The sequence below is a fragment of the Typopeltis vanoorti genome, chromosome 6 (genome assembly GCF_054136105.1).
Source record: "Typopeltis vanoorti isolate ZY-2024b chromosome 6, IOZ_Tvanoo_1.0, whole genome shotgun sequence".
NCBI classification, from domain to species: Eukaryota; Metazoa; Arthropoda; class Arachnida; order Uropygi; family Thelyphonidae; genus Typopeltis; species Typopeltis vanoorti.
Window position 1 is genome coordinate 147,083,968 of NC_143554.1, and position 21,551 is coordinate 147,105,518.

The window sequence follows — 21,551 nt, forward strand, 5'->3', positions numbered from 1 at the left end:
ATCTACCTTCTATTGTGTGAAACAAGCGACAGTAACTGATTACAGATAGAAATAAAAGAAAAAAACTTCTGAAGCGTTAGACAAAGGAAGAAGATACTGCTAGCTTGTAGTTGTTATTTGTTTTCAAACCAACACAAAAGCACTGGATTAGTTGGTAAGCTTTCTATAGAAAGCTTACGAACTTCTATGAAGACTGTAATGCCAATGCTAAGCTGTTCATAAGTAATCATTATAATGAATTAAAATTCAAATTAAAAATATAATGAGACAAAAATACATGAAAATGAAAAGCAGTAATTTCAGTACTACACTGAGTCAGCTTCGCATTAGGAACACTCACCCCGGTTTACATATTCAGCGCGACAGCGAAGTACCACACGATATCAATATCAGTTCTGGCTACTATAAATCAGAAGTCCTCTCCTTTGTACATAAGCATTAAATTAGACTGTAATGTGGAAACATGGCGAGGTAATCCAATTTGTTGGATAGGTGAACAAGCAGGCAGTTCTGGCCTGGAGAGCAGATCTGGTATTTTGTCAACAGCAGCACTTGTTGGTTGCTCGTATACGACTGTATCAGGAGTGTACCAGGACTGGATTAATCATGGAGAGACTTCCAGCAGAAGTGCTCACATTGGTCATCCATGCGTGGTTGATCCTGGAGGTGAGCGTCGGATGTCACGACCGGTATCTCAGCAACAGTTACACAGTTCACCTACTAGTAAAACAGCTACTATACCTTAAAACTGGTTGCTCGTATACGACTGTATCAGGAGTGTGCCAGGACTGGATTAATCATGAAGAGACTTCCAGCAGAAGGGCTCACATTAGTCATCCATGCGTGGTTGATCCTGGAGGTGAGCGTCGGGTGTCACGACCGGTATCTCAGCAACAGTTACACAGTTCACCTACTAGTAAAACAGCTACGCAGTTCACCCCAATTCCACATCAGCTATGCTCTGTATCTTGTTTGCGTGGAGTTCCACAGTTGAAAGCCAAGACGATTATCCATGATGATGGCCAGGCATCTCAAACAATGCCTCGCATGGGCCAAGGAACGTCGGCATTGTACCCTCTACAGATGGAAGAAGGTCATTTGGAGTTATGAGTCCAATTTTCTGCTGCACTATGCTGATGGCCTGTTCACGTTTGGCATATACGGCATGAAGCCTTATGTCCAGGTTTCACATATGGGGCTCAACTGACCATCTCCATCCATATGTGTAGCTAGTCTACCCTGACAGTAGTGCCATCTTCCAACAGGACAATGCACCTTTTCATTAAGCTCGTAGAAAACCTTTTCATCAGGAACAAGAAAACGAATTCGCCACGTTGCCGTGTTCTTCATATACTCCACTGACTGTAACCCAATTGTACATGTGGGGGATATTCTAGAACAGTGTGAAAACTGCTAATTTTGCTCCAGGGAAAGAGTTTAACTTCCAAAGTGCTGCAGGGCACGTGGAATAAGTTAATCATGGAGGATGGTCGACACCTTATGGAATTAGATGCTGACCATCGCCTTATTCCCCTGTGAGCTGTGCTTATGCAGAGAGCTACAAAACGCATTTCTAGTTTGGTGGTCTTACTGCAAAGTTAACTCAATTGATACTGTCTCCTAATAATTATCCGGACACTTTAGGGATTTACAATTGATAATGGGAATGTCGACCTATGGCTTTCATTACCTCCTGCACCGTATGGGAGAGGCTGTCTACCAATATGCGATAGACATCAGGTGGAATTCATCTCCATTCATCCATCAAAACAGCACTGAGTTCAGCGAGAGATCGAGGTCTTGCTGCCTCAAATCTCAATCTTTGCTCCGATTCGTCTCACAGGTGTTCGATGAGGTTGAGGTCAGGACAATGCACGGGCCAGGCAGTGGTTTAACACTGATCGCTTCATACCATTCCATAACAGCTGCGGCTTTGTGGCATTGTCGTCCCTGAGGGTAATACGGGTCGCCATAAAAACCTTACAGTGTAGGGATTTCCTTCATGGAACCCAGGTAATGATCAGTTGTTTCACTCAAAACCAATTGAATACATCCCACACCATTTCTCCTCCCCCCATCAAGCTGTACTGTGGATACAACACACTGTGTTAACTAGGCTCTCCAGGCTGCTCCACACCCACACCCTACCTTCAGACTGGAAACAGGTGAACCTTGATTCATCGCTCCAGAATACCGTTTTTACTGGCCAATTGTCCACTTCACACGTTCTTTGCTCCATGCCAAACGAGCAGCCTTGTATTTCGTTGGAATGTTTGGCTGATGTGCGTCTGCACTTTTCCCCTTGGAAACCCAGAAAAATGGAGTTATTTTCGTAAGTATTAGTGCGCACAATGGTGTTCCTGGTGCCTTGGAGGTAATCTCGGATGGTCTGTGCCGATTGTGTCCGGTTTTATCACTCTCCTGTCCCTGTCAATCATTTTCAGTTACCGATGTGGGTGCTTTCCTGCTCTATAGATTCCAGAACATCTCCATTTCTTGATCACATCACAGTTCGTTGATTTTACATATTCCAGTTGAGCGGAATGCAACGTATGGATATGCTACCAATGTGACAACCCATGGTTACACCTCTCTCGAAGTCACTGAGTTCACGTAGTATTGCAATACCACCATACCACCTACAATGAAATACTGCTTCATTCTCTCTGTAGACTGCTTTTTTATGTCGTTATCAAACCTGTAATGTTCCATAAATTAAAAATTACATGGTGTGACGGACAATTATTGGTAGAGAGTGTATAATGTAAGTATTGCTTTAAAAATGTTGCTGGCTGCGAGAAAAATACGGACTTACAAACCATTTGTCCACCAGGAAATTATTATTACGAACTCATCATTATCAATTTCATGTTACTGATCAGAACATTATGTCAAAATTATTATTATTTCTCCTCCAGTATGAGTTTAGTGAACCTTACTGCATTCCAAGAACTTAATATTTTCTTCCCATGTTTTTGGGTAACGGTTGTAGGCATTAGGAAAGCATTTCTAAAGGCAGCCAGACTTCACTCCTATTCCTCACAGATAGTTGATTTCAAAGCTTTAAAATTATGTATTTAAACTGGCGAGTATTCTTATGAATAACATATTCTAGGAACTCGATGGTCCTATCAGCTGTAGTGGAAATTTTGATTCTTGTGTTACTTTTGATTCTTTTGCAGAAGTGAAACGCCATCTCATCAGATATTTAATATTTTCATATCTGATGAGAAGTTACTTTAAAAATGTTACTGGCTGCGAGAAAAATACATTTTATTTTATTTTTTTTTTTACTTTGATAAATGAACATGATCATTCAACAACATTGTTCTCCATTGCGACAGTAGGTTCCGGGGTTTAAATAAAATAACGAATTTCTGCTGAGTATTAGTGATGGCGGAGGTAAATGTAAATTCCCAAATCCAACTCTCTCTCTCTCTCACACACACATACACACACACACACACACACACACACACACACACACGGTAATTTCAAAAGTTAACTGAATTTATTAAGTGGTCTAAATTTTGCTCAGACTTAAAGACTGAATCTTGAAGACTCATTTATGCAAACAGAACTATTTTTCTCGCCTTCCACACCCTTAGGTCCTTGCGACACAAAAATATTCAGATTAACGCTATCCTTCCATAAGAATATCCGACGATCAGCATAGAACTACAGGGTGTTTCAAAATTCCACGTACAAACTTCGACGGGAGGTAGAGAACGTCGAAATCAACCATATTTACATAGGAATGTATGACAGGAAACGCCACCGGAAGGTACTAACAGGGACACAAAGATACAGAAATAACACAAGGCAATAAGTAGTGTAAAAAACTTTATTTGGCGTAAATGAACAGTTAAATAGTAGATGGATACATAATATGGTAAACGAGGTGCATGTCTGCCATCTCAGAAGCATGTTATTCGTACGACGTCGAAAGCTTGAATGAGGAAGACCAATTGTTCACCTGGAGCGCTGGCGAATAGCCAACTATCACTTGTTGATGGCGTTTCCGGTCATGCTTTCCTAGGTGAATATGGTTGATTTTGGTGTTCTGTATCTCTTCTCAAACTTTGTACATGGAATTTTAAACTACCCCGTATATCTGTAGAAATGGGAATTGGTACGGCCAACTGCCATCTATTGTTTATCGCAAATTTATGCGACATTTCCGGAATCTTTTTTAAAAAAGCGTTCCTACTCCAACTGGGCTTTCTGATGAAACGGATGTGAGGAAGTAACCAATATCAGTTGATTTGTGATGTATTTCAATATCTTTTCCCCTATAAAGTATGTTGTTTTATTTTGTATTTCTGCTCATTTACTATTGTGTTGTAAGATACTGATATTTGCGAAGTGGTTGTTGAATTTTATTGATGAGACAAATCCATGTTTTCTGGATGACTAAAATAGCGTGAAACAACATGATCTTTGTCTCTTTGGAAGATTTTCAACGTGTCTATATTAGCTCATTCGCGTTGCTAATATAGAAGAGGTTTAACCTTTCGGGGACGAGATGCAGATGACATTGAAAGAGATAAGACACAACTTGCGAACAACTTTCTCAAGCAGCATGTTAAAAAAAAGGCACTCGAGGTCATAGAGTGATGGGTTTGCTCATAGCATCTAAAGGAGTACTCTGTTAACAATATAGCTATTTTACCACCAGTTGGTGACAGTGATCATGCCTTGATTTCTTGGGAAATATCTAATTGTATTGATGCTCTCATCAGAACAGGCTTCATGCTGAACTACGAAGCTGGAAATTATGATCAACTTAGAAGGACTATCTTTGGTGCCATGGTATCAGTTACTGAATGGGAAATATGTCAGCAATGCATGGGAATGTTTGAAAATGTGCTTAAATGAGGCGGTATTTGAATGTATCTCTAGTGCTCGAAGAAGATTTAGTGAAAAGTTCAAGCGAAAGAAAGAATAAATGTGAAAGAATAACTTTATTGAATGCAGATGATATTCTAGCGTCGGGAGTTAAAGACATTGTTAAATTAAATTGCTCACTTTGATAAGGTATATCAACCAGGTTTTTGTAACACGGTACACCGTGCTACTGTGTAGCACGGTGTACCGTGGATGAGGAGTTAGAGGTTCATGAAAATGAGGTTGAGAGCTCTTGTATAACCTGGATAGGAATTTGTCAATAGGATGGAATATTATGGATTATTAGCGCGTTTTACTCAGGAATGATACAACAGGAATGGAAGGAATGTATGATAGTTCTATTGTACAAGGGTTGTGCAAAACTGATGTGTCTAACTACCGACCTATCATTATCTCTGGTGTGGTAGTCAAGAGTTTAGAAAAGTTTGTAAGAACTCGCATACAGAAATATGCTACAAGCAACTGAAGAAGCAAGAGATATTGGCGTATTGGTGGAGAGAATTTCAAATTCAAAGGTTACATAGCAAAAGTTGGAAATACAACTTAGAAGATAATTGCTATGATGAAGAGAACCAACATATCTCAGGACAAGGGAGTCATTTTGCCCCTTCATAAGGTTTTGATAAGACCGCACTGGATTGTTGTGTTCAGATTTGGTCTCTCTGATTTCATGGGGATAAAGAAGTTCACAAATGTACAACCAGAAAGTGAATGGCTTGTGATGTCTCTTACATTTCTTTTGTATGTCAAATGATGGCAAGAATGTTTAGGATAAATGCGATGAATAGATTAATATTAGCATAGCTGAAAAATATATAGTTTTTTATTTTTCAGAGAATTTTCCTTTGTACTTAACAGTATAATTTAGAATCTGATGTATTACTGTCTTCTTAACTAAGAAATGTGTAACATTTATGTGCAGTTATTTAAGATTTACCATTTCGTAAATGCTTAACCCCTTCCTCCCAAAGTCAGTTTATTTATTTTATTATGTAAAATACATTAGAGATTTTTTATTAAAATACGCATTGTTATGCATTGGTATGATGTTTTAATTTAATAACAAATGAAAAATATAATTTATAGTAATTGTTTAATTTTATTTATTTAAACAGCCAGAACGTCTATAGACGTCAAGTATGCGTCTATAGACGATGAGATGATGGATGCGAAGCCTATGATGATGTCTATTTCATCCATATGGCCGATTAGGTGGTTTTCTCAGATCTGCTGATCCCAGAGGGATGATATGATTCGTTTTAGGGCCGAAACAACTAAGACTGTGACTGCAGCGTACTATTCTGTAAACTGCGTGTGTTTCTTGTAGATATCCTGTTTTGCGAGATGGAAAAGGTGAGTTTGTGGGAATTCATCCAGAGGTTTTCCTCGGCTAACCGATCTGATAAGATAACACTCGACTCAGTATTGGCTGTTGAGGTTCTCCGCGGACATTCATTCATATTCTAGACCTACTGCAGGATGCGGTATTAGCAGCATTACAATTCTCTCATTTGCCAAGATGAATTTAGATATTTTTCTTAGGTCAAGTTTTGCTGAATAATAAATAGTGCCTAATCTATTATAGATATTTCATATAGTGTACATCTCAGATATTTAAGGAAAAAAAAATCATTGTTCAGGCTGTTAAATCTGGAATGAAAGGCTTAATTTGTCTTTAAGCATTTCGTTCAGGATTTAACTAAGATGCGAAAATTCCCAAAAGAAATACTTGTGATCAAATAGACTATACTTTGCAGTTTTTCTCATAAACTTCATTTCTGCTGCTACTAATCTTTGTTTGTCTTTTTGTTTTATTATCCAGATTTCTCTTCCATACATTAAGACTGGCAGGTCTAATATATTGTATATATATATATATATATATATATATATATTAGTCTGGTTTGTTTTTGAACTAGGTTTGGTTTAAATACAGAGTTAATTACACCTGTTATTTTTAAATATTTTGCAATATTTAAGTTTATATCTCTTTCATTTTCATAGGTGATCATATATCCTAGGTAGTTAAATGAATTCACCTGTTCTAAGATCTTGTTATCTATTACTATCTGTTCTTGCTGGATCTTGTCCTTTAAAGGTCATAGTTTTTGTTTTTGCTGTTGATATTATCAAACCAAAATCTTTGGATATCTCATTTAGATCGAAAATAGCTTTTTGTAAGTTATCTCCAGAATTTGTAATTATTATGTGATAGTCAGCAAAAAGGAGTGTTTAAGTTTACTGTAGGAGAAAGTTTAATTCCTTGATGGAAATTTTTATTGCATTTTTCATTTCTTTATTTTCCATTTCTTTATTCCATTAAGTTGACAGAAAAAGGAATCGGAATGAACCTTTACTATAATTCTACTCTACTCTTTCCCTTTAATTAATTCATTATGATTTTTGTTTGTTTGTTATAGGTATTTGTATACAGACGAGCTTTCAATATCTTCAATAGACACTGCTATGGATGTGTATTACGTTGGAGAAGAGTACCAAATAACGCTACTTAAGAAGAAAAGTAAAGAGTTTCTACTTCAACAGACTGTAGCCGGCAACGAATGTGTTTGTAAAGTTTATGAATTCGCTAAACGTATGGATCTGCATCGAGTGATCTACACATGCTTGGAACTAATTGACAAGAACACGGAAACAATCATCTAGTCGTCTAATTGGATTGTCAAAAGGACACGCTGAAGTTTATAATGAATAGAATCACACTATCAGTCAGTAAAGAATATCACCTGTTCGATGCTGTTTGTAAATGGGGCTTGAACTATCTCGCTAACAAAAACCTGGAGCAAACGCGAGACAACTTAAGAACTGTATTGTGGACACTTTCTCCATTTCTTCGTTTTTCTGTGATGCCTGCAAAGGAAAATGTTGATGTAAGACACAGAATTGTTTACTTGCGAAAAATTAATCCTGTATTATGCAGAAGTATAAAGAATGACACAACAGTCAAATCTGCATCGCTCATCGGCAGTAACATTAGTTCAACGAAGAAATATTGTATTAATACTTTTTATGCTGTGATGGTAACTGATGAACTAAACAGCACATCGTGGGAATTATCAATAGCCGAAGTATCTAATGACTCAACCCTACCTACTGACAAGATTTCATTTGCAGTAGAAATATTGGGCGACTACATAATTCTTATGGAACCTTTTTTAATCGTCGGAGTTAACAATGAATCCAGTACTTTTAATAGCACAGAAGTTTGTATGAAAAAACTTTAACCCCCTAATGCCGAGGAGGTGAGGTGTCCATGCATATTCAAAGAATCTTGTCCGAAAGTCGCTTATGCTAAGAAAGGAGAACTATTTCAAATGACTTCTTTATTTTCTCAACGTTTTAAGAGATCAGTAGATAATTGTAGTACCGAAAAGCATCAGTTTGTTAGGTTTAACTATACGTTTAGTGTGCAACCAGTCAGTAAATGAATCGTGAAATCTCTTGCATTTGAACTGTACGTAAAATGAATATGAACTCCGTGATATATACTCGTAATTGCTGTATTTAAACATTCTACTTAATGCTATGGCAAATTATAACTATCAATTAAATACACTCTGTATACTTCAATTTCTTTATCACAAAAAATAAATCCACAAATGCGTTTTATTCTGTGCATGGAGTAGGAGAGGCCACTTTAGCTCTGCTCAAGTTTTGGAGCCTGAGGGAGCATTCGGTCTCCACCGATAGCTAATCATCCAAGACTATTACAATTATGAGCATCTGACAGAGGGAGACATGCATCGCCATCTAGTGGAACCTAACACGGTATATTAATTTTCTGAAATAGTGTGAGTTCTGCCTTCACGCCTTGAGTTTAGAGGATTCTTTGTCATCTCGAGATGACAATTAATCCTGTAAAAGTCCTCGCTGTCGCTTTTCAAGCGAATTTCGTTTGAAATGGAAGCGAAGCTCGTGATTTCTGTAAGTGACGTCATTGTTATATGCCAATATGTGTGACTTCTTAACTACATGCATAAAATAAATTATATATATATATATATAATTTAGTATTAAACACACACACATCTATATAATTCTTTTAAGTATTTATTGGTTTTCATTCTTCATTTATTTTTATTTCATCATAAATTTTCTTTAATATTCATGAATGAATCCAGTAGTAAAAAAAAATTCGCATAGAAGATCGTGCTATGATTACGTGCTAAGGTATAAAAACAAAACATTCCTCGATCACCAACACGATACTTTCTTTATTTGTTTATCACTAATCATGTGATTCGTAATCAGTTACTCTCTCTCCCAGAATACCCGGATTTATCATGAATAAAAGAAAAACAAAACAGACTTTTATCTTATCTTATTTCAGAAAAAGGCTGCACTGTTCATGTGGTAACGAGAAGGTGAACATTTGCAGTTGATTCGGGTAAGTTGAAGCTTCTGATCTCAGTTATTTTCAAGTATAATATAATAATATTTTTCAGATTTTCAAAGTAATTTAGTTCATTATCAGTTACAAATTTCTTTCGATACGAATTTCATGGCTTAGATCCATGCTCTTCATTTACGGTGGATTTCAATGAGACTTATTTTGAATGAGACTGAATTTTTTTGAATTACATAACGAAGTCTAAATAAAAACTATTTGTTTAGAGAAAGTTAAACCATCAACTGCAAGCCGACGCCATTTAAACGTCAGTAGCTTGAAGAAACAAATAAATAAATGTAAATCAAATGAATTACACATGAGTATCGAATACGTTATGAAATTCTGGTTTTGGTTTATTCAAGTAATGGTAGTTGAGAGCATATTGAGTAACTGATTACGTATCACAGTATTAGTAAGAGAGAGAGAGAGAGGGGGAGGGGTTCGTGTTGCTATTCAAGGCATGCTTTGTTTTTAGACCATAGCGCGTGATCTTAGGGGCGAATATTCAGGGTAAACTAAGTGTGTGGTGCTCATCCACTTGATAGCAATATCACCGATTAATATTTTTGCATTTATTCCTCTTAAAGACTTCCCTAATTTTCCAGATTTCGCGTGAGTCATCAATGTAAACACAACATACTAATACGTCATGAAGAAGAAACTTTTCGACGAGTGAATATTGCATTAGATTCGTGTTAATAGCCCGGGTGTGCATTCAAATACATACATCTTTGAGCCCTTTGAAAAGATGTACAGATGGCGCAGCGCGAGAATTTTTTTTAGCGTTCTAGTTTTTTTAAATCGCTCAGAAGACAAGGCATGGTGAGCACTGAGACAACAGCATTTAGAGGCTGTGATTGGTTGTCAACCAATTCAATTGAACGTTGTCATTTGTCATGAGTTGCTGCTTTCGATTTCTGAGTTTCATCTGTTTTGCGTATGTCAAGTGTGAACTGGAGTGGTAGACAAGTTTTTATATATAATATAGACACGCTTTTTATATATAATATAGACAAGTTTTTAATATATCATTTTTGATAAATTAATAAATTTTTTGTCCATATTTTGACCGGTTTGGCCGCACGAAGGAAGACTTAATTTCGAATCTAGTCTCAGACTAGATTAAATTTTTCTAAAACTTTTTTCGACCAGTTCCCAAGTTAGCCGATGACTAGCACGGATATGCGGGTTTTTTCTCCCAGAAACGAGGATTTTTCGTCTAGTAAACTCGAAAACAAATCGAACGCAGAACCCACATTATTTTCAGACATTAAATATATTGTGTTAAGGTTAGGGACCACGAGATGGTGGCACATGTTGAGCAGTCTCTCTTCACTGTGTGCCGCATAATTAGTGATAGCCTTGGGCCATCTATCTCTGATTGGCTGCCAGTGGAGATTGAACTGCCCACTCAGTCTCCAAAAGTTAGATAGGGCTAAATGGCCTTGCCAACTCCCTATACGGGAATAAAAAGACGTTAGCTGATTTTTTTATTTGCCCATATTTACAACGGGAATCAATATTGTAGTCAAAGGAGGTAAGCCTTGTCCTCCTCTTGCAAATTTTACACCTTTTGAGTAATTCATATATGCCAAACAAATATAGCATTGTCCTTCATTATTGTTTTCCAATATACAGTATTTAGAACCTCCGTAGCTCAGGTGATATAGACGAAGCGCTTTGGTTGGAAAGACTTGGGTTCGATTTCCCGCAAGTGACGTGAGGAATCTTTATCTGGTCGTCTTTGCACGAAAAGTGAGTTAGCCGATCTCATAGAGAAGTAAGGATTTTTTACCCGTAAACCCGCGTTTGTCGTCCCGCAGAATAGGCAAACTGGTCCCGTGAATACACGCACGCACGCACGCACGCGCGCGCGCGCGGGCACACACACACACACACACACACACACACACACACACACACACACACACACACACACACACACACACACACACACACACACACACACACACACACACACACACACACACACACACACACACACACACACACACACACACACCGGGTGGCGTGAGGTTCACCACTTTATCCTCGAGTTATGGTTGCTGTTGCGAAGCCCAAGTTTAGTTAGAAGATCTGGACCTTTTAGGTCGTAGGCCGTTATGTGCCTGTTAGGACCACTGAAGATGAAGATACAGTATATTAAAACAAGCACATTGTCCACCACTAGACGCATATTTCGTTACCATTAATTGATAAATTAAAGTATTCGAAGTTGTCCTTCAATTAATTGCATTGGACTAATTAAGATGAGCACTGATGTACTATGCACTTTCAAAACTTTCATACCTCAAAAATTATGCAGACACACGGTCAAACCGATGTGAATTTGGTAGCTGCAGTTGCTTAAGCCACGACAGCTCACCCTACCGAAGTGGGCACGAGACGATATGAAAGCACTGAAGGTGATCAGATTATCTTCTCTCTCTTTTCTGAAGGATGTTATAGCGATCTATGTTAAAGTGCTTGGTTGCAGATGATCTTGAAGCATGGAATGTCTAATGTCTTGCATGGATTATCGCTTTAGTAGAACGAATGCACTGTACTATCGTCAGAAAGCTGTGTATAGGATCCACCGGTTAAGGAGCTCAAAGATAGGGTGTATCCGTTTATGAAACGTCAGTGTACGACCAGATGGGGAGAGAGATACCTACTTAGAGAATGTGGCAGATAGACCGAAGAGTAGAAATTTACTGAGAAAGCCTCGATGCCACGATATAATCAGATATCCCGCTCATGTCATTATAAAGTGGTAGCCATTGAGGCAGGTTGCGTAGAAGCGCTCCATAACACAGGAAATTTGCTATGAATGTTTTTATGTAGAGTGTAATAGGAGCCACAGGAATTTGAAGTGCAGACTAGTGTAAATAACTTATTTTGTAGGAATTATCATATGCTCCACCTTTCTAGCAATATGATAAGTAATTCCTCTGCGTATAAGATTTAAATGCTTCTATCATATTCCTTGTTTTCTGGCTATCATCCCACTTCTGCAACCCACAGACTCGCAAGCTGTTATCAGGAATTATTCCACAGACCTTCAACCTACTGCCGTACGGCAATGTTTCTCAAACTTCAGACATTAGTGTACCCCTTCTTAAATTTTCATTATTACCACGTACCCCCCTTATCAAAATAATAATAATAATAATAAATAAATAAAATATATTTAATTGTAAATGTCTATTTCATTTGAATTTAAATGTTCATTTAAAGAAAAAATATAATTTATTTTTAATAGAACAAATTTTATAAAGATACTATAAATTTTTACTTACTTGTAATAATTTATCATCAACGAGAGGAGTGAAATTGATTATGGTGAGTTAAAAGTTCAGCCAGATTTGGCTCTATAGTTGTTAATTTCAATCTCAGATGCGGTTTGACATCTATAATGCGATTCCTTTTCTTCGTCTTAATATCTACAAGGGCCGAAAATCCAACTTCACATAGACATGAACTTGGAAATAGAAAAATGAACCTTAGAGCTTCATCTGTTAATTCAGGAAATTCATTCTGTATTTGTAGCCAAAATTATGATAACGTATTCTTGTTATATTTGTTTTTAGGAAACCATCAGAAGCTAGTTCTAAAAGTTGTTCTTCTTCTATTGTAGATAGACCCTTTGGCATAGAGTTGATATCGAAAGGATATCTTATCCAATCAATATTAATGTCCAATTCAGGGAAATACTTTTCTAGATTCATTTGTAAACTTTTTAGCTGCACGATAGTAATTTTCATATCATTATCAATTTGTTCATTCGAAATTGCGAGCAATTTATGAAAATATGGAAATGCGTCAAATTCTCCATTACCAACCCACTTTTGCCATAACTTCATCTTTGCCAACGTGGCATTCACATTATCTTGGACATGAAATATAGAAATTTCCTTTCCTTGTAAAGATAAATTATGGAAATGCTTTTTCAATTCAAACGTTTTCATCAAGAAAAACTTGTAGCTCCTTCCAAAGTTTAAATAAACGAGTAAGGACTTTTCTACGAGAAAGCCAAGGAACATCGTTATAGAAAAGAAGTTGTGTATTGTTGCTTCCCATTTCTTTGCAAAGTTCAGAGAAAAGTCTTTCGTTTAGAGGACGACCTTTAATATAGTTTATGATTTCTACAGCTTCATCAAGAACTTTGCTTTGGTCTGTAGGCATCATATGTGTAGCCAAAGCCTCCCTGTGTATGCAGTACTGTGTCGAATCCTTGAAACAAACCGTTTTTTAGATCTGACCATGGATTTCGCTTCGTCCGTGATTATTCCAACACAACTTTTCCAATCAAGCTTGTTTTGATGCATAAAGGTATTTATACTGTTGAATACAGTAATGTTTCTTCTCCTGTTTTATGTTCTGGCAAGGGTTAGCAATATAAAAGGTCGTCATTTTGGATTTTTTTCGTAGCTAACGAACACTAGAAGATTTGCAAAATTTATAATGTCGGTTGATTCATCTATCTGCAACGCATAATAACGACTCTTACGTATCTCGGATAACAATGTTTGTTTTATATTTTCAGTCACTTCAGTGATTCTTCGAAGAACAGTACTATTTGGAAGGCAAATCCGATCAAAAGATCTTTTTGCATTATCTCCGTTCATAATTTCTGCTATTATTTTTGTCTGAGGCTTGAGCAAAGTTTCACCAATTGTTTCCGATGCACCACGTTTTGCTATTAATTACGACACACGATATGAACCTTCTAAAGCCTTCATATTTTCACCTCCTGACACGATCGACATCATGTTTTGATATTCTTTTAATTTTTTTTAGTTTATTTTTAAAAAAATTCTACAGGTTTGTCCTTGTATTCATTATGTTTCGATTCAAAATTGCGATTTAAATTAGATAGTTTCATGCTTTTATTTTTATAATTTTCACTGCAAATTACACATAATGGCATAGGTTCCAATTCATTTCCAGTCAATGAAAATCCACATTTCAAGTAATTTATATCGTATACTTACGAAGTTTTCTCATCTTCTTCCTAGTTAGTTCTTTAGAGATGTCAGATGACACACCCTTATCAATTTCACTTGATCCAGATACAATATCAACATTTTCTTGTTGCTGACAGCTACTTGTATCTGCTATGTTCCTCTCTTTTGTGCATTTTAAAAATCCAGTCTTTAACGAATGATCCATACTTAAAATTTGAAAGCTAAAAAATTACCGTATTTAAAGAAAAACATGTCCTTCAACAAATGGCTAGTAAAAGCAGAGCTGGAAACAGACAGTAATGGTAGGCCAGAGAAGATAAAGCAGCTACGAAGACGTTCATATGATTGGTGCGGTATTAACAAAAGATCGCGCTACTAAATGACAAAGGCAAGCCGACAGTTGAGTTGAAATCCTAATTCTCTTCAACCGAATTCCTTATATAATATCTGAAACACATGCACTATATATTTCTTAGTTTTAAACACGTTCACTCAAACCAAACCATGTTGACAATGCAACACATGGTTTTGCTTGAGTCTATACAGCATTTTCTGTGGGAGGGGATATGCGATTCATCAGTTAGTGCCGTTTTTATCCCAGTTGTCTCTAATTGCATCGTTTCTTGAGAAACATATTACACAGCCTGCAGATGTGTCTCTGTACTTTATTCAGTGATATAATAGGAACGTTTTACGATCTCGAACTTTACGGATACATTAAATTTTATTCCATGCGTTAATGATGCATAGCCAAAAATTGCCATGGACCCCCTGAAGATCTTCCATGTACCCTCGGTGGTACGCTACCATACTCTGAGAAACACTGCCGTACGGATTAATTCAGAGATCACTCGCATCTGGATCCTGTCCAGCACTTTGTCGTTTACAAGAAACCCCAATGACAGACCTGTTCACAGTAATCCAAATGTAGCAGTACCTCTGCTGGTAATGAAATATTCTAGCAAGCTAAATATGCCCTCTGTACCTTCACTTTTTTTTTTTACTAACATTCCCCAAAATTGCTGACTTCATTGATTTCTGCAATATAATTCCATCAATGCTGCAGGCACCTTGTAATATTTTTCTCCCGAAAATGTTTATACTTTTCCACATTAATCTGGTAATCGTTACCTTTTGATGATACTGTCAGCCTATTTCAGTTGTTCTACATGCACCCTACGTCACCAACCTCACCGGCCGTTATGGATCAAATACGCAATCTCATACGCTTCGTATCCATCATATATTTCAATGTAATATCAATGGTATTACAATTTTAATATGCGCATCGCATTCATGGAAACTTGGACAATGAAATATATATACGTCCTGGCCAGTAGCATGGTTAACATTTTCCATTATTATATCAATTTCGCCATCTTCATATCCAATCCTAAATGTTCCAATTTGTGGACCACAGTTCCATGTGGTAGCCTGTCAAATGCCTTTGCAACATCCAGCATTATCATGCTGCTGCAATTCATTCTATCCCATCTATTCATTTTATTATGAAAATTAAGTAAATTACTAAGTCTACAGACTCATTTTCTTATCCAATCATTCCTAAATTTTGTCTTTGACCACCTTTTACAATACAATTCTACTACGCTAATCAGGAGTTATTGATTGATCTGAATTTTGCTCAGACTTAAAGACTCAATTCTGAAAACAGAACTATTTTTCTCTACTTCCACTCCCTTAGGTTTTTGTCAGAGAAGACATAAATATTCAGATTAATACTATCCTTCTGTAAGAATATCCGACGATCAGCATAAATCTATATCTGTAAAAATAGGAATTGGTACGGTCATCTAGTGTTTATTGCAAATTTATGCAACATTTTCGGAATCTTAGATTTTTCTAAAAAGTTCCTAATCCCACTGGGCTTTCTTATCACACGATATGAGTTAGTCGTCAATATAGAGTTGATTTGTGATGTATTTCAATATCCTTTATCACGTAATAATATGCTGTGTTTTGTATTTCTGCTCATTTACCATTGTGTGCCAGTGAGCTATAGATAGAATTTCCATGTGGATGCTGATATTTGTGAATAAGTGATTGTTGAATTTTATTGGCTGACGTGAGAAAAATCCATGTTTTCTGGATGAATAAACTATCGTGAAACAAAAGATCTTTGTCTCCTTGCAAGGTTTTCAAACGTACCTATATTAACTCATTCGCGTTGTTAATATAGAAGAAGTTTAATCTTTCGGTGATGAGATGCATAAAATCACTGAAAGAGGTAAGATACAACTTGAGACAATTTTCTCAAGCAGCATGTTTAAAAACGTAACTCTAGATCACAGAGTGATGGATTTGCTCATAGCATCAGAAGGAGATCTCTGTTAAGAATATGACTATTTGACCACCAGTTGGGTACAGTGATCATACCGTGCTTTCTCGGAAAATATCTAATTTTATTAATGCTCCCATTAGAACAAGTTACATGTTTAACAGGAAAACTGGAAATTATGAACAACTTAGGATAATTACTATCTTTGTTCCCATGGTATCAGTTACTGAATGGATGTGAAGTTCAGCAATGCATGGTAATCTTCAAAAATGCTTAAATGAGGCGGTGCCTGAATGTATGTCTTTGTTCGAAGAAGAAATAGTGAAATGGATGTGCAACTTTACTAAGCAAGAGACCCACAAGAAGATGTGGAAAGACTAACACAAGAATAAGAGTGGGAGTGGTTATGAAATATGAATGTAAAGCTCAGGCCAGAAAAGTAAAAGTATCGTGCGGAAAGCTAAATCGGAATATGAAATGAAATTGGCCATGCAAGATAAAGGCAATCCTAAAGAATGTTATCGTTAAGCTGCAAGCGAAAGAAAGAATGAATTTGAAAGAATAACTGTATTGAAAAAAAATGTACATGGTACTCTAGTGTCGGATATTTATGGCATTGTTAAATTAAAGTGGTCTCTTTGATAACATGTATATCAACCAGGTGTATGTAACATGGTGCACAGTGATACTGCTACATTTGATGACTGTTCATGAAAATGAGGTTGAAGAGCTGTTGTATAACCTGGATAAGAATTTTTAATAGGGGCGATGGAATATCAGTGCGTTTATTAAAGGAATGTTCAACTGAATTGGCTAGGCCTTTCACATGTTTGTATAACTTCAGTCTCGGCTCAGGAATAAATGACATGTTCCATTGTACAAGGGTTGTACAAAAACTGATGTGTCTAACTACAACCTCTCAGGTGTTACTGTCAAGAATTTAGAGAAGTTTGTAAGAATTCGCATTCAGAAATATGCTACAAGAAACTGAGGCGACAAGTGCTCTTGACGTATTGGTGGATAGAATTCGAAGTTCAAAAGTTGCAAATACAACTCAGAGGATAATTGCGATGTTGAAGAGAACCAACATATCTAAGGACAAGGAAGTCATGTTGTCCCTTTCTAAGGCTTTCATAAGGCTCGGATAATTGTGAACACATTTGGTCTCCCGGTTTCCAAGGAGATAAAGAAATCGTGGAAAGGGTACAAAGTAGAGTTACAAAGATTATGTCTGGATTATGGGATTTAGATTATGAGGATACATTGCGAGTATGCGGATTGCAGACTCTGGTTAATAGATGAAAGAGAGTTGATATGAAAGAGGTGCATACACTTTTGAATGGAGGTTATAGGATATCGTGTGATGAAATTTTTCGTTATGTGGAAAGTGAAGAGAGAACACCGGGATAGCCATGGAAGTTAAGTCTGTTCACAGTCAGAGGGCAAGAGTTCGATTTTTCTCTCAGAAAGCAGTTAACAAGTGAAATAATTTGCCTTTATTAGTAGTGAGTGCGTCTAGTGTGAGTGAGTTTAAGAGAAGTTATGACAGCTGGTTCGGTTGATTTACAGCCTCCCTCGGTTAGTCCTTGACTCTCTGATGGTCTCAGATACTACTGTTGATACTATTAACTAGAAACTGATCCTTTGTGGCAATCAATTATATAAGGTCTTTAGTACTAAAGGTAACAACAGATTAAACTTCATGACATTACGAAGGAATTTATAATTATCAATCTATAATACGCAGTTTAGCATTCACAATGGATTCGTCGGAAACAAATCTACTAAACATATACTACATTCAGATACATATAATTAATGATCTTTCTGCTCTGCCTAAGTTTTATCTCCGTATTTTAACTTAAACATAGAACTTCGCAATTTTATCTTGGAATCACGTGAGACGAATCATTAATCCAGTACCCTTTTCTTCTTCAGTTAACCATGGAGACAGTGAAAGGAAGGCTTCTGTCGCTATTGAAAGATCCCCTCTATTCTGATGTGACCTTCATAGTTGGTGAAGGTGAACGGAGAGCAATAGTCGAAGTCCATAAGTTGTTGTTTGCCATTGCCAGTCCAGTGTTTGCTGCCATGTTTTATGGTCCCATGAAGGAGGATGGAGAGATAAAGATTCCTGACGTCACTCCGGAAGCATTCCAAATTATGCTCACGTGAGTCATTTCTTAGTATTCACGAAGTAGCTCAAATAAATTATTCTGGCACAAATTGGTTATAAACTGTCCAAACATGGTATACTAATAAGAAAATCAATTTTTTTTTATAATTAACTACTTTTGGTTCTTGTTCTTCGATTTTCAATTCACGCATTTTTTTTTTTCAGGTACTTGTACACAGATGAGATTTTAATACAATCAGCAGATGCAGCAATGGAAGTGTATTATATGGCAGAAAAATATCAAATTCCGTTTCTCAAGGAAAAAAGTGAAAAATTCCTGGAGGAACAAATGACAGTTGAAGCAGGGAGCGTGTGTGAAATTTACCAACTCGCCAAACTTGCAAACCTCCCTCAAATAATTTATAAATGTTTAGATATTATTGACAAAAACACTGAAATCATTATTAAGTCATCCGATTTTTTGGAATGTGAAAAATACACCTTGGAGGATATAGTGAGTAGGCAAACATTGACAGTGCAGTCAGAATATTGTCTCTTTGATGCTGTTCACAAATGGGGTGTGAATTATCTCACTAAGACACAAGAAGATCGAACAAAAGTCAACTTAAGAAGAGTGCTGTCCCTGTCTTTGAAATGGATCAGGTTTTCTTTTATGTCACCTGAAGAACTCGTTGATGTGTCTGAAACAGGATTATTCTCATTTGAAGAGATTGGACCTCTCTTGTGCAGAAGCATAAAGTACAAAAACTCAACTTCCTCTCCCTCTGCCTTTGTCAGCCGCTTACGTCAACGTAGGATGTATAGTTCATTTTTAAGATGCAGTTTAAGAATATTTCAATCAAATACGAGTTCATCAAAATCGGTGATCCCAGACAACGTAAACTCCTCTGATAGCAAGGTCAGTTTTACGGTGGAAATCCTAGAGAAATCAATGCTATTGGTGGAGCCATATATGAGACTTCTAGTTGACGCTGATGGTAAAACCTATTCGAATAAGAAGTGCTGTGTAAAATCGCTGTCTTTTTCTGTGGCTAAGGAAATTGTCTCTGAGAATATGTGTAATGAAAGCAATCCAACAGCAGTTTATGTTAACAAAAGAGAAAAATTACAAATTACAGCGATTTTTGATGAAAAGTTTAAGAAATGCACACACGATTCTCCTACTAAAAAGCGATATTTTCATGGAAAGTCTGTTTCCTTCAGTGTACAACCAGAAAGTGAGTGGCTTGTGAAGTGTCTTACATTTCTTTTGTATGTCAAATGATGGCAAGAATTTTTAACATTAATGCGTTGAATAGATTAATATTCGCATAGCTGCAAAATATAAAGTTTTTTTTTCAGAGAATGTTCTTTGTACTGAACATTATAATTTAGCATCTGATGTATTACTGTCTTCTTAACTAAGAAATATGTAACATTTATGTCCAGTTATTTAAGATTTACCATTTCGTAATTGCTTAACCCCTTCCTCCCAAAGTCAGTTTATATTAATTTATTATGTAAAATGCATTAGAGAGTTTTATTAAAATACGCATTATTGTGCATTGGTATGATGTTTTAATTTAATAACAAATGAATAACATAAATTATAGTAAATGTTTAATTTTATTTCTTTAACCACCCAACCGCCCAGCAAGTCTATAGACGTCAAGGTTATCATGGATGCGAAGGGCATATTAAAATTGTAATACCATTGATATTACATTGAAATATGCGATGGATACGAAACCTATGAAGATGTGTATTTCATCCTTATGGCTGATTAGGTGGTTTTCTCATATCTGCTTATCCCAGATTGATGTGATGGTTATTTCGTTTTACGACAAAAACAACTAAGGCTGGGGTTAGCAGTGTACTATTCTGTAATCTGCGTGTGTTTCTTGTAGATATCCTGTTTTGCGAGATGAAAAACGGGAGTTTGTGGGAATTCATCCAGAGGTCTTCCTCGGCTTACCGATCTGATAAGATAACACTCGACTCAGTATTGGCTGTTGAGGTTCTCCGAGGACATGCATTCATATTCTAGACCTACTGCAAGATGCGGTATTAGCAGCATTACAATTCTCATTTCGTTTGCCAACATGAATTTAGATATTTTTCTTAGGTCAAGTTTTGCTGAATAAAAAACAGTGCCTAACCTATTATAGATATTTCGTATAGTGTATATCTCAGATATTTAAGAAAAAAAAATTCATTGTTCAGGCTGTTAAATCTGGAATGAAAGGCTTAATTTGTCTTGAAGCATTTCATTCAGGATTTAACTAAGATGCGAAAATTCCCAAAAGAAATACTTGTGATCAAATAGAGTATACTTTGCAGTTTTTCTCATAAACTTCATTTCTGCTGTTGTTAATCTTTGTTTGTCTTTTTGTTTTATTGTCCAGATTTTAGTTGCATACAATAAGACTGGTAGGACTAATGCATTGTATACTTTTAGTCTGGTTTGGTTTTTAACTAGGTTTGGTTTAAATATAGAGTTACTACTATTTTTAAATATTTATTTACCTGCTATTTTTAAATATTTTGCAATTTTTAAGTTTATATCTTTTTCATTTTCATAGATGATCATATATCCTAGGTAGTTAAATTAATTCACCTATTCTAAGATCCTGTTATCTAATACTATCTGTTCTTGCTGGATCTTGTCCTTTAAAGGCCATAGTTTTTGTTTTTGTTGTTGATATTGTCAAACCAAAATCTTTGGATATCTCATTTAGATCTAAAATAGATAGCTTTCTGTAGTTTATCTTCAGAATTTGTAATTATTATTTGATCGTCGGCAAAAAAGGGGTGTTTAAGTTCACAGTATGAGAAAGTTTAATTCCTTGATGGAAA

The 21,551-nt window shown here is 36.3% G+C and overlaps 1 protein-coding gene across 1 annotated transcript; it reads left to right on the plus strand.

Moving 5' to 3' along the window:
* Positions 1 to 9,255: 9,255 nt before the first annotated feature.
* LOC150106053 (BTB/POZ domain-containing protein 6-like) lies at positions 9,256 to 20,243 on the plus strand. Its single transcript, XM_090393795.1, has 3 exons — positions 9,256 to 9,313; positions 18,518 to 18,750; positions 18,921 to 20,243. Exons 2-3 carry the CDS (start codon positions 18,524 to 18,526, stop codon positions 19,978 to 19,980), a joined length of 1,287 nt encoding a protein of 428 aa, XP_090249921.1. The 5' UTR covers positions 9,256 to 9,313; positions 18,518 to 18,523; the 3' UTR covers positions 19,981 to 20,243.
* Positions 20,244 to 21,551: the final 1,308 nt, after the last annotated feature.

Excerpts from the sequence above, each read along its gene's own strand:
- LOC150106053 (XM_090393795.1), top strand. The coding sequence starts at position 18,524 with ATGGAGACAGTGAAAGGAAGGCTTCTGTCGCTATTGAAAGATCCCCTC. Across the intron at positions 18,751-18,920 it reads GCATTCCAAATTATGCTCAC|GTACTTGTACACAGATGAGA; the intron begins GTGAGTCATTTC and ends TTTTTTTTTCAG.